The 13,757-nt window shown below is 39.5% G+C and overlaps 1 protein-coding gene across 3 annotated transcripts in view; it reads right to left on the bottom strand.

Moving 5' to 3' along the window:
- Positions 1 to 946: 946 nt before the first annotated feature.
- The window catches only part of mical2b (microtubule associated monooxygenase, calponin and LIM domain containing 2b), a 121,739-nt gene continuing 108,928 nt past the window's right edge, over positions 947 to 13,757 (bottom strand). For all 3 annotated transcript variants that reach the window (XM_038308705.1, XM_038308706.1, XM_038308707.1), the window contains 10 exons: positions 12,177 to 12,277; positions 7,847 to 8,050; positions 7,561 to 7,730; positions 7,096 to 7,469; positions 4,731 to 4,804; positions 4,557 to 4,646; positions 3,191 to 3,281; positions 2,432 to 2,540; positions 2,270 to 2,343; positions 947 to 2,185 (listed from right to left, as the gene is read on the bottom strand). In XM_038308705.1, the coding sequence (XP_038164633.1) occupies positions 2,001 to 2,185; positions 2,270 to 2,343; positions 2,432 to 2,540; positions 3,191 to 3,281; positions 4,557 to 4,646; positions 4,731 to 4,804; positions 7,096 to 7,469; positions 7,561 to 7,730; positions 7,847 to 8,050; positions 12,177 to 12,277 (1,472 nt within the window). In that variant the 3' untranslated portion in view covers positions 947 to 2,000. The remainder of the gene's footprint in view (positions 2,186 to 2,269; positions 2,344 to 2,431; positions 2,541 to 3,190; positions 3,282 to 4,556; positions 4,647 to 4,730; positions 4,805 to 7,095; positions 7,470 to 7,560; positions 7,731 to 7,846; positions 8,051 to 12,176; positions 12,278 to 13,757) is intronic.

The raw sequence follows: 13,757 nt of genomic DNA, 5'->3' as shown, positions 1-13,757 counted from the left end.
AAGGGTGGACCGACGTCATATTGAACCCTATGGATTAGGAACGGGATGTCACTTAAGCTCATATGTGAGTCAAGGCAGGTGAGCAAATACTTTTGGCAATATAGTGTATATATATATATATATCTGCGACACACTGCTGCAGGAGTATAACCAGCCATTCACGCCCCCACAATGGACCCTCTGGGAAGAGGCTTCGCAGCATTCAATGCAGGTCCAGCAGATTCTGCAACACCTTCTTCGCCACCACCATCAGACAGTTGAAATGTTAAAAAAGCTCTAAATCATGTCACAGACTCTGCATCACACTGATAACACCAAACCAAAAACACTGCATATTTGCACCATATATATTTATTCTGCAGAGCAAAAGCATTTAGACATTTAAAGGTCAGCATAATCCATGGTTATCATTGCTATTCCTGAGGACCCTCTTCTGTCCTGCAGGTTGTAGGTGGCAGAGTTTCTCCCTGGTCCTCGGGGTCCTCTGTCCTTTATTTTTTAGCATCCCTCATCCAGCCCACCTGATGTTAAAGTCTGTATGTTCTCTTCAACATGCGGGTAAATGAAACCAGGTTGATAATGGATGATCCTGAGATGCTGTTAGAGCTGACCTTAAAGTCGTAGGGAAACGACTGTCCCAAACGTCGCATTTCCAACTTCTCCCAAGTGGTGCACAACTTTAAACGAGTGAAGAAAGTGAATGTGATTGGTTGTTTATCGAGTGGGGGGGGATGTAATTTAATCTTACATCCAATCACACACAAAAACACTAATACATTATTTTGTACAACTGGTTATTATAAGACTTCCTTTTATGCTCAGAGGCTTTTTAACTATTACACATTTCTACCAATAAATATACTGCAATATGCATCAATAATGTCTCCACAGTTCTTAGGACTTAATCAACCTCGCAGAAAAACTACTGCCCAAAGAGAATGCTTCAGACCGTATCAAATTATTTTTATTTAAGGCTTTTTTTTCTATTTCATGCACATAAAACAAAGTACAGATTCATGCTTTTATGACATACTATAAGATTAATTTTTATTTTTAATAAATTCACAGCACATAAAAAAAACAGCAAATGTCCATAACAGGAGAAATAATGACAGGCATTTTGACTTTTTTCATGACAAAAAAAAATGTAAACATATCACTCATTATCATAAATGCTGATATATAGACATGAAGCTCTTCAGTGTCAGACAAAAAGCGAGTGGCGGAAGGAGTAAACATTCACTGTGGAGCAGAAAGAGAAAACAGTGAACATCTGGATTTTGTGAACATGTGCTGCATCTGCAGTGGGTTGGTGGGCTCTGATTTGGAAGATGGCCCACCGGTGGAGCATCTATTTTATACCCTGAGAGTAAGCCAGAAGGTCAGGCAGAAATCCTAACTCTTGTTTCTTTGTCAGGTTGCAAATACTTTAAACAAAATATCAAGGATGGAAAAGAAATAACAGTGAGACGCACAGCTCCACGCAAAGTAACAAACAGTGATTTTTACATACAAGGCATCTTTTGGAATCAACACTTTGATTTAAATCAGTTCACTCTGTGCAAAACGTACATAAACCTCAGAAAAGTGTCCAGTGTTGTCCTCGCCAGTTAAAGTTTACCAGTAATTGGTCGAACACAAAAGGAACGGTCTTAGAACTGGAAGCAGCCCAAAGCGTTCAGGTTTGCAAGCGGCCACAATAAAGTATCTGAGTTTATTGTAAGTTTGAAATCAAATCGCAAATATTCAACAACCTCAGTTATTGAATATATATAGTTTTTTATCTGAAGCCCTTTTGTTCCTTGTTGGATTCTACATAAAGTATACCAACCCAAGGCCAAATAAAAATAAGCTTTATTAGGGTAAATAAAGGCTTCAGCTATCAAAAAATGTGCATCTACACCAACTTAAAATAGGCCAATTAGAAAGCAAACGGTTTTGCTGAACATATCCACAACCAGAGCTCATTCCAGCTTCTCCTGCCTCAGGATGCTGCTCCCTCAAGCCCAGTGAAACTCGTAGCCCCTGGACAAAACCAGGCTTTCCAGGTCCTTGTCCTCGGCCCTCTCCTTCAACCTCTGCTCATCCAATATGGAGACTAGCAGATCCCGTTTCTCCACCGTCCTCATGATCTCAACCAGGATCTCCTTCTCCTCTTGGAGCTCAGAAGCACTCTTATCTGTATCTGAAAGAACATAAAAAAGCAGCGATGAAAATGAGGCCTGTGCTCCTTATTCATGACCATAAAACATTCAGATTAAGAACGTACCTTCAATTGCCATTCTGCGTCTTAGATCCTGCTGCAGCCGGCTTTGGGTGTCTTCCAACGCAAGCTCCTGGGCACTAAGAAACAAAAGAAATAGATCCTTAACGGCAATGAATCTGTTTGATGCTTTTTGGCCATGTAGCTGATTACCTTACTGCTACTTACAAGATCATGAGCTCTGACTCGTAGCGTGCCAACCTATTCTTTTCCAGAACAAGCTTAAACCAGGCTTGATAGAGCTCGGTGTCGTCAAGTTCCTCTGTGTGATGGGAGTCTTTAGGGACAGGAGTTAGAGGAAAACAAGTTAAGAGAGGAAGAACACTTGTAGTTAATCTAAATGACTTATCTCAGCCCTGCAAGGCCATAACTAGGAGAAATCCATCAGTTTGACCACTCATAGACGCAAGTCTGACACAACTTCACTGTTCTCTGCAGCATAAACAAAGCCGTCTACTGTGAGAGGAATCAACAAAGCAGTCTTAGTGGCCAGAGTGAGTGCCACCATTAACTATGGAGTCTTTTAACCAGACAGTTATAAGATGATGCCTCTTTCTAAATGGTTTAGTGCTAAAAGGTTATGCTTTGGAAAGTTTTTAGAAATGGTTTAATCAAGAAAAATGGTTCGAAATATGGGATTTTGTTTTTTAGTTTTGTTAGCAGTAAAAAATTTAAATTTGTCACTTTTTAAAATGTCTCTAGCAACTTTGGCGTTAGCAATTGGCTGGATAATGTTCCAGGTGAGTATTCCGGTGAAGTGCAGATTACATGCCTTATTACTGATGAAAATTGCATATTCTGACATAAAGGGGCGGTTCAGTCCATTTTTCTCTCTCAGCCACATTATAAACTTTAATGTTTTCTAATAGCTCAGTCTAATAATAACTGTGAGTTCTGGGAGACTGCTCCGAATGTATGCACAAATACCTTCCCCTCTAATGATCTTCTCTATTGTCACTCCTCTTTCCTCTAGATCCCGCTGTTTCTCTTCCACTTCCTCCAGTTGTCTCTGGATCACCTGTGCAAGTAAAAAGAAAAAGGTGGAACATTAGATATATAGTGGAATAGACATAATTAAGAGTAGAAGGCCCCACATTGGCTGCAGGGTCATAGAAAATATGGCCGCCGTCTAGACCTGGTTGTCCGACTTTCTTGGCTAAACCAAATGGATGGACTATTCATACCAAGGCTTGGAAAATAACTCTGTAGAAGTAACATGAATGTCTTGTTAATTGTACTTGGTGATTAGAATATCAACTGATGTATTGATGTCTATGAAATGCTAGATATTTGCTGCAGCTGTTTAGCCAGCTATGAAGGCTATCTGCCCTTAGCCTGCATATTGTACAATACCAAAGTCAACCACAGAAATGCAGCAAAAAAACTATCACCAGAGCACTCTTATTTCAGCAGTTATAGCTCATGTTAACCTTTTATGAGCTACTTTGTACATGCTGATATGGATATGGATTGGATGGATATGCGACTCCAAAACTGACTCTTTCCCTGAGCGATTAATAGATTTTATTCTGTATTACCCCCAAAAGCAGATGTGGTTTACTTTGTAAAACACATCCGCGTCTCTCTTCCTGTCAGACCCATCAAATTGCTGCTGAATTGCTGCGTAGTCCGACTGAAACAGACCTGGAGTCTATCTCATTCGGACCTTCGCAGCCACCTTGCGTAAAATCGCATCGGGTGTGATCATCCATGATGAGCGCTGAACGCCATGACCTCGCCACACATGATGTTCTGTTGGGTTGGATGCAAAATCTGATTCAGTGTGTTCTCTCCTTAAGGATAACTTAGAGATGTGAGAATGAAGTAAAGTACTTCTTTTGAAGAAGGATTAACATCATGACCTTCAAACTTTCTATAAAAGTTGATTCTGCATATGATGCAGATCATAATCCTGTCTCAACATCTATGGGGCCCCTCCAAGCCGAAGGTGGAGCAGTGCAAGGTCCCTTAGCTTCATCTGCTCGGTGATGTCACGGTGCAACAGTTTAAACATTGTGTGCGTATCGAGTTAATTTGAGGGAACAACTGATTTCGTCAAAACTGCTAATTCAACACTGTTTTACAAGCTTAAAATGGATCTCTTTGAACTGCATCAGACTCAGCTCTTTAGAGACCTTCCAGGAAAATATCTAAAATATTTACAAAGCCAAGTGTTCACCTTTTATTACTGCTGTATTCACAATTTGATACAGTCACACTTTAGCTGAAGTGTTTTGCAGCAACACCAAGCTCTCCATCACAAGCATCTCCATTTAAAGAAAAAAAGGAGCACCTGAGCTCGATGAAGCCTCTTCAACTGTTCTCGTTTAGCCTGCTGGGCCACCGTCTTTTCCTGCTTTTTCCTTAGTCTTTCAGAGGATAGCTGGGAAATGAAAGATATAATCTCTCAAACACAGTCAACTGGATTACATTTGCTCAAATGTACAAAAAATAAGTTTGTACAAACCTTGTTGGATGTCAGCTTTTCACTTTCATCATCATCGCTTGATGAAAGCTTTTCCAAACTCTGCTGACTTGAAGCTAGAAATATAGTCATTAAAAAATAAATTCAGGAAAGTTTCAACAGGTAACATTCTGATCTGCTTTTTATACATAAACCCACTAATTTGCTTTTGCAGAAAAGCAAATATATATATCTACAGAAGTGGAAAAACTAGTTGGTACTCTGCTTTTATGAAAGGAAATCCTCAATGGTCACAAAATGACTTCAATCTGACAGAATTAATGAAGAAAAATGAAAATAAGCAAATGAAAGACATTACTTTTCAATTATGCTTTAACGCAATAACTAAATAAAATAAACTTATGAAACCAGCCGGGGGAAAAAAAATGATGGTACCCCTAGATATAGATAGAAAATAATGTGACCAAAGGGACATTTTTAAATCCAGGTATGTCCACTGATAAGCATCACAGGTGTCTACATCAGTCAGTGGGCCTATACAGTAGGCTAATGGTGACATAGTGTGTACCACACTCAACATGGACCAGAGGAAGCGCAGTGTCTTCGACTAGAAAGAAAATTCTTGAACAGCATATCAAAGCTAAAGGCTATAAGACCATGTCCAAGCAGCTTGATGTGACCAGAGCACCTTTATTTTTATTTTAAAGGAATAGTACACCCAAAACATGATTAGCCTTCATTTTCTACTCACCCCCATGCTGAACAACACTCTGGAGTACTTTTTTGATATCTCAAAGGCATCTGGAGACCTGCGCACTTTCGTCTGGTTTGGTCTGCCGCGGTTTCCGTAGACTCGTGAACGCGCTTTTAGGAAATCCTATACACTACTGTTTATGCTCTAAAAACATTCTAAATGACTTCGTTTCGAGTAAATTCTGGATGCTACCCTCTCAGGACACTTGGAATACATTGGACGAGCAGTATGGAGGAATATTGACACGTTTTTTGTGGACTTTTATGGACCTTTCTGCCTCGGGCACCATAGACCTCCATTATTTGAATGTCAGCAGACAGCAAGAAGCCTCCCAGGTCTCCAGATGCCTTTGAGATATCAAAAAAGTACTCCAGAGTGTTGTTCAGCATGGGGGTGAGTAGAAAATGAAGGCTAATCATGTTTTGGGTGTACTATTCCTTTAAGCTTTTGCTCTGTATACCAATGAAAAAAACGCTGGCCCCACCTGGGCCGCCATGATGAAATTGGTCTAGAGCTGAAGCTGGTCTTGCATCCGGATAATGACCCAAAACATACAGCTACAAGTAACCAAGAATGGCTAACAGGAAAGCATTGGACTATTCTATAAAGCCAGACCGAGATCCTATTTAGTATCTTTGGAAGGAGCTGAAACTTCCTCTGGAAAAGGGCTGGACTCTATGGAGGCTGATCCATGTGTAAAATGAAGTCTCGTTCTCCCTGAACCACTCTTTCACAATTGGAGTATGATGAATCCTGGCGTTGTCACCTTGGAATATGCCCGTACCATCAGGGAAGATTCAGCATATTCAGGCAGTCAGCTGACCTCATTCTCTGAGCTCATAATGTTATTGAACTTAGACCTGACCAACTACAGCAACCCCAGATAACAGCACTGCTCCCATGCAGTGGGCTAAAGGCATCATGGCTGCATCACCTGCCTCACTTTTTACCCTGAAACTCCCATCAGTCTAGAACAGGATACATTTGGCCTCAGACCACAGGCCTTTCTTCTATTGCTACAGAGTCCAATCTTTATGGTCCCTGGCCCAGAGTGTTACTGTTGTTGTTTCTCAATTTGTTTTCACCAAATGTTTAAAGGTACACTGTGTAACTTTTGGCCTCTAGGGTGCTAGACCTGTAACTTTTATGTCTAGCGCCCCTAGTGGCCTCCTTGCAAAAGTCAACAAACAGTCAACCGGCCAGCCTCCTGTGTCTTTTGATTGAGAACCGCGCTACGCGTATAGGTTCAGCTTGAAGGGTGTGAGAAACTCTGCTGCTCTCTGGAGGGCACAGCCGGGGCAGGTCGGACCAGCGGCTAAACTTCTTCTATTTTTTGACTTTTATTTTTCCTTGCAGACTATCTGTTTGTCGTTTTCTCTTTTTAGCCTCAACTATCCTAGTCCCAACTATCGTTCCAGTTTTTTTTTTTAAGGCATTGGACCGTTCTTAACTCAGGTTTGGTCATTTCTAAATCTCTTAGATGTTTTGTCTGCTTGATACATACCAATGATTGAACCCTTTTCCAACACCAGAGGATGCGCTTCGACATGGTTGTTTAACAAATTGCAACATTTGGGGTCATACGGCTTGTTTAAGGTGAAAACTTATTTGCCTATTTGCTCAGTTAAATCCATGTGGGGACTTTTCTCTCACCTTGATTTCGTAGGTTGGACAGAAAAGTCTTTATTTCCTTTTGAGCTTCTTGTCCCTTCCTTTCACCATCCAATAGGCCCCTCTTTCTGAGCCTAAGAGATGAGAATAAATCTACCCTTTTACGGGGCAGTGAACAAAGCTCCCCTGACACCCCTTCAGAGTCTCTCCGACTTTTCAGGGACACTTGCTCCAATAAGGTAGGTAGGTTTTGCCCCTCCCCCCATGGGTCTGCTCCCACAGACGCCCATTTGATATCATGCATGCTTGTCCTCTTCTCTGCTGTTGATGACTCTGAAGGACTGAAAAGTGAGCTGAAGCTAAATGCTCCTTCAGACATGGGCCTCGGTCTACGTGGGACGTCATCTTTGGGCCTCCTTGTAAGACGAAACATTGGGGGAAAAAAACATCAGATCAGAAGTTCTCTGGTGCCTAAATTAATAGATTAAAAAAATAATCTGTATTTACATTACAACTGCAGTCTTGGAGCTGCTAGGCTGACTGCCTCCACTAAAGGTTCTCCTGAAGGCATTAGCTATGACCTGGATAGCAAAGGAGGAAGATGCAGACGTTTGGCTGGCGCAGGCTGTTCCGATCTGGCTCGTGTTTGTCTGAAGCTTATCTGCATCTGCTTGTACCTGATAAAACATCAGAGGAAAGGGAAAAAAAATTGGTCACTAAATCATGAATTCATTTCTCTCACATTTCTCTGAATTGCATTTTTATTTTGGGATATTAATAAGCATATCCTCACCTTGTCTTTTTCTTGTGTAGTGCTATTGTTAACGGGAGTTTCCTGTTGTTTCAGGGACTCTTCCCAATTCAGAAGCTTCTCTTTATCAGACTGGGATAAAAACAAACGCTTCTTTGTGCTGGAGACGGACTTTATTGCAGCTGATGGCTTTTCATTCGTCTTCTTTCCCTCAGAAAGATTCTGTACATCGGAGGTTTTTGGCTCCTTAAAAACAGGTGGAGATTAATTAAAGAAATGTTAACTTGGCATCAAATCCTTGCTGGGCTCCCTCTGCACGGCCCAAAGTTTTCCTGGAAACCTTGGTTTCTATTTAAGAAAACCCTATATGAAAAAGAGAAACCATCTTTCTATTTTTGGCTTGGGCAGTTTTCTCATCCCATTGTGAGCTCAGTCATTTGCTGGGTCTTTATAAAGGAGAAAAACAGGACAGCCTTTGGTCAGCAGGTTCTTAGAATAATGAGATTTTTTCCTAATTATTTCACAGAAAAATATCTATAAAGATACTGCAGTAATGTTGTAACTTATTTAAAAAACTGAGATTTACAAGGGAAGTTGAGTAAGCCTTAAAGATGGAAGGGAAAATGTAACCCACATTGCATTGTTTTTTTTTAACCCGCAGCATCAGTGCTTTGTGCTGACAACCTTTTAGCACCTTTCAGAAGAGATTGCTCCTCTTTCTGTGGGCTTCTGTCACATATTCATCAAATCTCACCATGAGTTTCAATTCACATTAAAAAGCCACTGTTGATTCTTCCAGTTTTTCCATTAACAATGTTTGGTTGACTTTGTTGTTTGGATTGAATAAACATTTTGTTTGAAAGTCCAATAGCAGGTGTGGTGTGCGCTCAAATTGCTTAACATTAATGAAAGAATCAGCTGTCTGCAACACTTGCAATGGGATTATTTTATGCAAAGGACCACGTGATTAAACACGATCTTACTCAGGAGGAGAGCCTCGTCTTTTGATGCTGCCTTTGTAAGGTAGATTCACAGAGGGAATCTGTTCCTCATATTGATTAGTAGCGCAGCTTCTGCAGGGAGATCAGAGCCTTTTTCATACTTCCGTATTCTTCCTTTTAATCTACACAGAAAGCTGCTTTGTTTCCTAAACAATCTGGAGAGAGTAAAAAGGATTTTAATCTCAATTTGACAAATTAATAAATTATTTTAAGTGTACTGTACAACCTGTATTTTCTGAACTATAAGCCACTACTTTTTCCCTCAACATTTGAACCATGCAGCTTATAAGAAGGTGCAGCTTTTCTGTGGATCTTTCCTAATTGCCAGAGGGGGAAATCAAAGATGGAAATGAAAGAATAAGGAGCTGATTTTTAGCCTGATAAACCGGACTAAATGTGGGACTAAATGTGGGACTAAATGTGAGACTAAATGTGTCATTTAGTCTGGCCCCGATGAATGAGACATGGGAAGATTGTTGATGAGAACAACCCGTTTTTTTCAAACCATGTCTGTGCCTATTGGCCAATGCTCTGACCAAGGAGCTCATGAGTAAGCACGACAGAAAGCTGGTGGGGGAGTGTAAAAAAACAGCCTGTCGGTAAAACGGCGAATACGTCCTCAAAAACGAATTAGCATAGAGCCCCTTCCTGCTCAACGTTTCAATGAAAACCCCAAGTCTAATCCTTCCTAAACTGATTCTAAAGCTGAGTCCTTCACACACGGTAAATAAGTCGGTAAATGGACCATATAGTGACGCTTTAAAGTATAATATTCTCGCCTCAAATGATCTTAAAACAAACTTTTATTGAACAACAGCGACAGAAAAGAGAACTTTTAACTTTCAATGGTGCGCTCCATTGAAAGCTGCTGCTGTCGCAGTGCATGCTACTGTTTATTAGTTGTTGCCATCTTCCTTGCTGTGCTTTCTCCAGCGTCTCGCAGCTTTGTCGTCACGCCCTCAAAACCCCGCCCGCTTTGCATCCAGGAATTCAAAACACATCTCTGCGTTGTGATTGGCCAGCCATTTCTAGGGCCCGAGGCATTGATCGAAGCTAGACTAAACTCACAGGCAAAAAGGATTTTGGCTGCCAGCGGTTGGGGCTAGTTTACTATGGTAGCTGATTTTCATTTAGCACAAGAAGATGCTAGCAGCAGGCACGATGGCGAACAGATGTTCATACATTTTGCCATTTATATGCAGCATTAAAGCTGACAAACCAATGAAGAGATGGGCTCAACTTCTGCAGAGCTGAAAGAAAGATCTGACGAAGCTCCATCGTTCATTAGATGCTTTTACTGCTGCTAGCCGACAAGCTAACGGGAGCTAGCATTCTTCTTCGCCCCTACTCTAGGGCCTGTATGTAGAGCTCCCCCTACAGGATTGTTGAGAGACAGTTCAGTAGATATCAGCAGCTTAAAGGCTGCCCTTTCCGCAAATACCTTGCTGCAACTCTCCAAAATTGTTGGGGACCACAGACGGTGCCAGACAATGCGTATTTCCTGTTTGGTATCTAATGGCAGAAAGTCTGGCTGTAGTGCCGTCCACAACGCCTGGCACACCTTGACACTATCCCAGACACCGTAGGGCCTACAGGAAACTAGTTTGTAGCTCTGTGGACGGTCTGTTGGTTTGCACCCAAAGCCAAAACACGCAGTGCCACGGCCAGTCTTTCGGGAACACTCATGGGTGAACTATGTGTCGTCCGGCGTTGAGGGGTTGTAGAAGGCGAACAAGATCGTCAAATCGACACACAGACACCCACAATCCGAGCTAGTTCGTGATCGTCCATCTTGCGTGGGGGCATGGAATAACATATAGCGCAGACTACGCTTCAAAATTGGGAATAAATCAAAAATATCTGCATCATACCTGCAACAAGCTAACTGCGACACACTGCTGCTTAAGCATACACAACCCCTCATAGCATGGCGTGGCTTATTTATGTAGGTTTCCAGTTTTAAAAAAATATTTAGTTGGCATGGCTTATATTAAGGTGCACTCTGGAGTCTGGAAAGTACAGTATTTCTTTTTTAATTTTACTTTATGTGTTCCATAAAAAATCTACTAAATGAATGAAAAATCTGATCATTTCTGTCCAGAAAACTACTTCATTGTCTAGTTCAGTGGAACTCAGCCACAGTAAATGAAGCTGAGGATTTAAATTCTGTAAGGATGTCTTCCTGCCACTATGTTTTTTTCCTCCAGCTCAGAAACTCAGCCAACAAATGCAGTCAAAATAAAGTAAATCAAATAAGAAAAATATCTCATGCAGCAAAACTTTCTGCAGGATCAGACAATGGATATGTGTAATTGAGTTTTATTTGTGTTTTCAATCAGAAAGCTCCATGTGAAAATGCAACTCTGGGAAGCGAAAATTCATGATTATATTAGAGTTCATAGGTTTAATATTTATATATTGGTTGAAAATAAGTGATAATTTATAGCAATGTTTAAACAAATTTAAATGTTCAAGGAATTAAATTTCATGGATAGATTCAGGCTGTTTTATCCTCCAGTTAACCAGCGCATATTTTTTCTCCTGGCCTTTTCCAGTCCACTGCTGAGGTCTGTGGTGGTCCATAGCCGAGTGTGTCTAGGAGTTAATCCTTGTTTATGTAGTGCCTGTGTTAAAGCTGCACTCATATCCGCTTTCATCAGCTAATCCTGTAAGTGTCTTGCAGTCACACGGGGGTTTCTCCTAGTTCTTCAGACTAGCTTATCAAGGACTCTTGATTAAATCTACATCCTAGTGTGTTTACAGGTATTCCATTGGGTTTAATCATCCACATAATACAACATGTATCTTGGAATGATAGCATTTATAGAAATGTTGTACCTAGTGGATACAAAAGCATTATCTCTAATTTTCGTGGAATCTCAATTAAGGCCTTTTCAGAGTTTCTATAGCCTTAAAAATTTCAACTAGTGACATAAATACTGCAATTAAAAACAACAATATTATATCAGGGGATAAATAACTGGGACAAATCTAAGAAAATAAATTTCTTTGGATCCTTGAAAAATGGGGGGTTAGATATTTTATGTATTAGTTTATAAAATGAAATTAAATCTCTGCCTTTAATAATTGTATATAAACACATACAGCAGGGATAAAATTATTTGGGAAACTTAGTTCTTGAGATTTTGTTCATATTAAGTGGCTGTCTGGCCAACATTAAGTTGACTTTCCAAGATGGACATCCTGGACAGGATTAAATCATATGACCTAGCTTTTTTTTTTTTATCTTACCAAGGTGATTTTTTAAAAACTAAATCCTATTAGTGATAAAAAAGACTGAAATAATGGCCTAAAGATGTTGTGTATTTCCAGTACCCTATAAGGTAAAAAGGACTGTGGATGTCATGTACCTTTCCTGTTTTAGTTGAAGTGACTTCCTCAAAGTCAGAATCAGCTTCAGGAACAGTTTCCGGTCGTGAGCGGAAATGCTTGATGAAGATCAGAGGGAAAGCTGCGCACAACGACACAACAGAGATCATGGCATTAATAAAAACACAGCAATAAGACAATTTCTTTTACCTACACCTAGATCAATGAGGTTATCATGCTGTGCACTTTGATCTAATGTGACATTAGATCAAATGTCACATTAGATGTGACATTAGATTTTAGGAGATTTTTTCAAATTCTCAAAATCATTTTAATAATACAGATGCACGGCAAGGAAAAAAATAGTCTTTTAGATTAGAAATTAAAAGTGTGGCAATAAGCAACTATGATAATAAGCTACGGAAGAAAGGGGTTAATATACAGGAGTGAGCTGGAACAAAAGGGTGAGGTGGTGAGGTGGTTCTCCCCCAGTGACACTTTGTGTAAATTAAAGTGACATTTGGTGAAAATGGAAGGTAGACAACACAACAAAGAGTCCAACTAAGTTATTCATGATGAAATCAAAGCATACAAGGACCTAAATAAAGTAAAATAAACCAAATGAATCCTGGAAAACCAAAAAAGTTGAATCACACTGACATCTAGTGTAGAGGCTGGAGTTGCTCACCCTGTGGAGTGAGTGAGGGAAAAAACAAAAAACATCCCAGTTCTAAATGCCTTGCTCTGGCTCCCCGTATCTCAGAGAATAGACTTTAAAAATACTCCTGTTAGCCTCTATATCACTGAATGGCTTCCCTCCAAAATACATTACTGACTGGTTGGCAGTGGATCAACAGCCAGACCTCTCTGGTCTACCGGACCAGATCAACTCTGCAGAACCAGAACCAAACATGGAGATTCCGCTTTAAGTTATTATGCTCCACCCATCTCAAATAAAGTCCCAGAAAACCGTAAAAGCTCAGAATCCTTCAGTTGCTTTAAATCAAGATCGAAAACATATTTAAAGCGGCCTTTGACTATAAAATCTAAACATTATTAGTTTAATGTACTTTAATGGTACATTTAATATTTAACTGTACACGTCATTGTCATGTGGTACATTTAATTGTTCAATTAATAAATAAGTAAATAAATACATTTCATAGGACATTTATTTCACAGTACATTTAATGAAATTCAATTATTCAATGATGGACATTTAATATAATTTTTATGCAGTTTTACAGTATTTGTTTACGGTACATTTATTGATATATACATATTTAATGTTTAATGGCACAGTTATTAATTAAATTTTACATTTTATTCTTTTATGGTTAATTTCAGGGTACATTTTCATTTCATTATTCATTAGTATATTAAATAAGTGTATATTTTTTAATATAATAGAACGTATAAAGGAACATGTATTCATTTAATGGTGCATTTAATGACACAAATTATTTAATAATGTATTAAATCAGTCAGTTTAGTTGATTTTACAGTTCAATATTTCATGGTACATTCATTTATTTCACTCTACATTTAATTTAATCATGTATTAAAAAATTAATTTTATTTTTGTATGCAACATTTAACTACATTTAGTCATTTGATTTCAC

This window comes from Cyprinodon tularosa, unplaced genomic scaffold (assembly GCF_016077235.1).
Source record: "Cyprinodon tularosa strain WSP-4 unplaced genomic scaffold, ASM1607723v1 ctg644, whole genome shotgun sequence".
Classification (NCBI taxonomy): domain Eukaryota; kingdom Metazoa; phylum Chordata; class Actinopteri; order Cyprinodontiformes; family Cyprinodontidae; genus Cyprinodon; species Cyprinodon tularosa.
The sequence above is the reverse complement of the archived record's forward strand: the minus strand, read 5'-3'. Positions and strand labels throughout refer to the sequence as shown.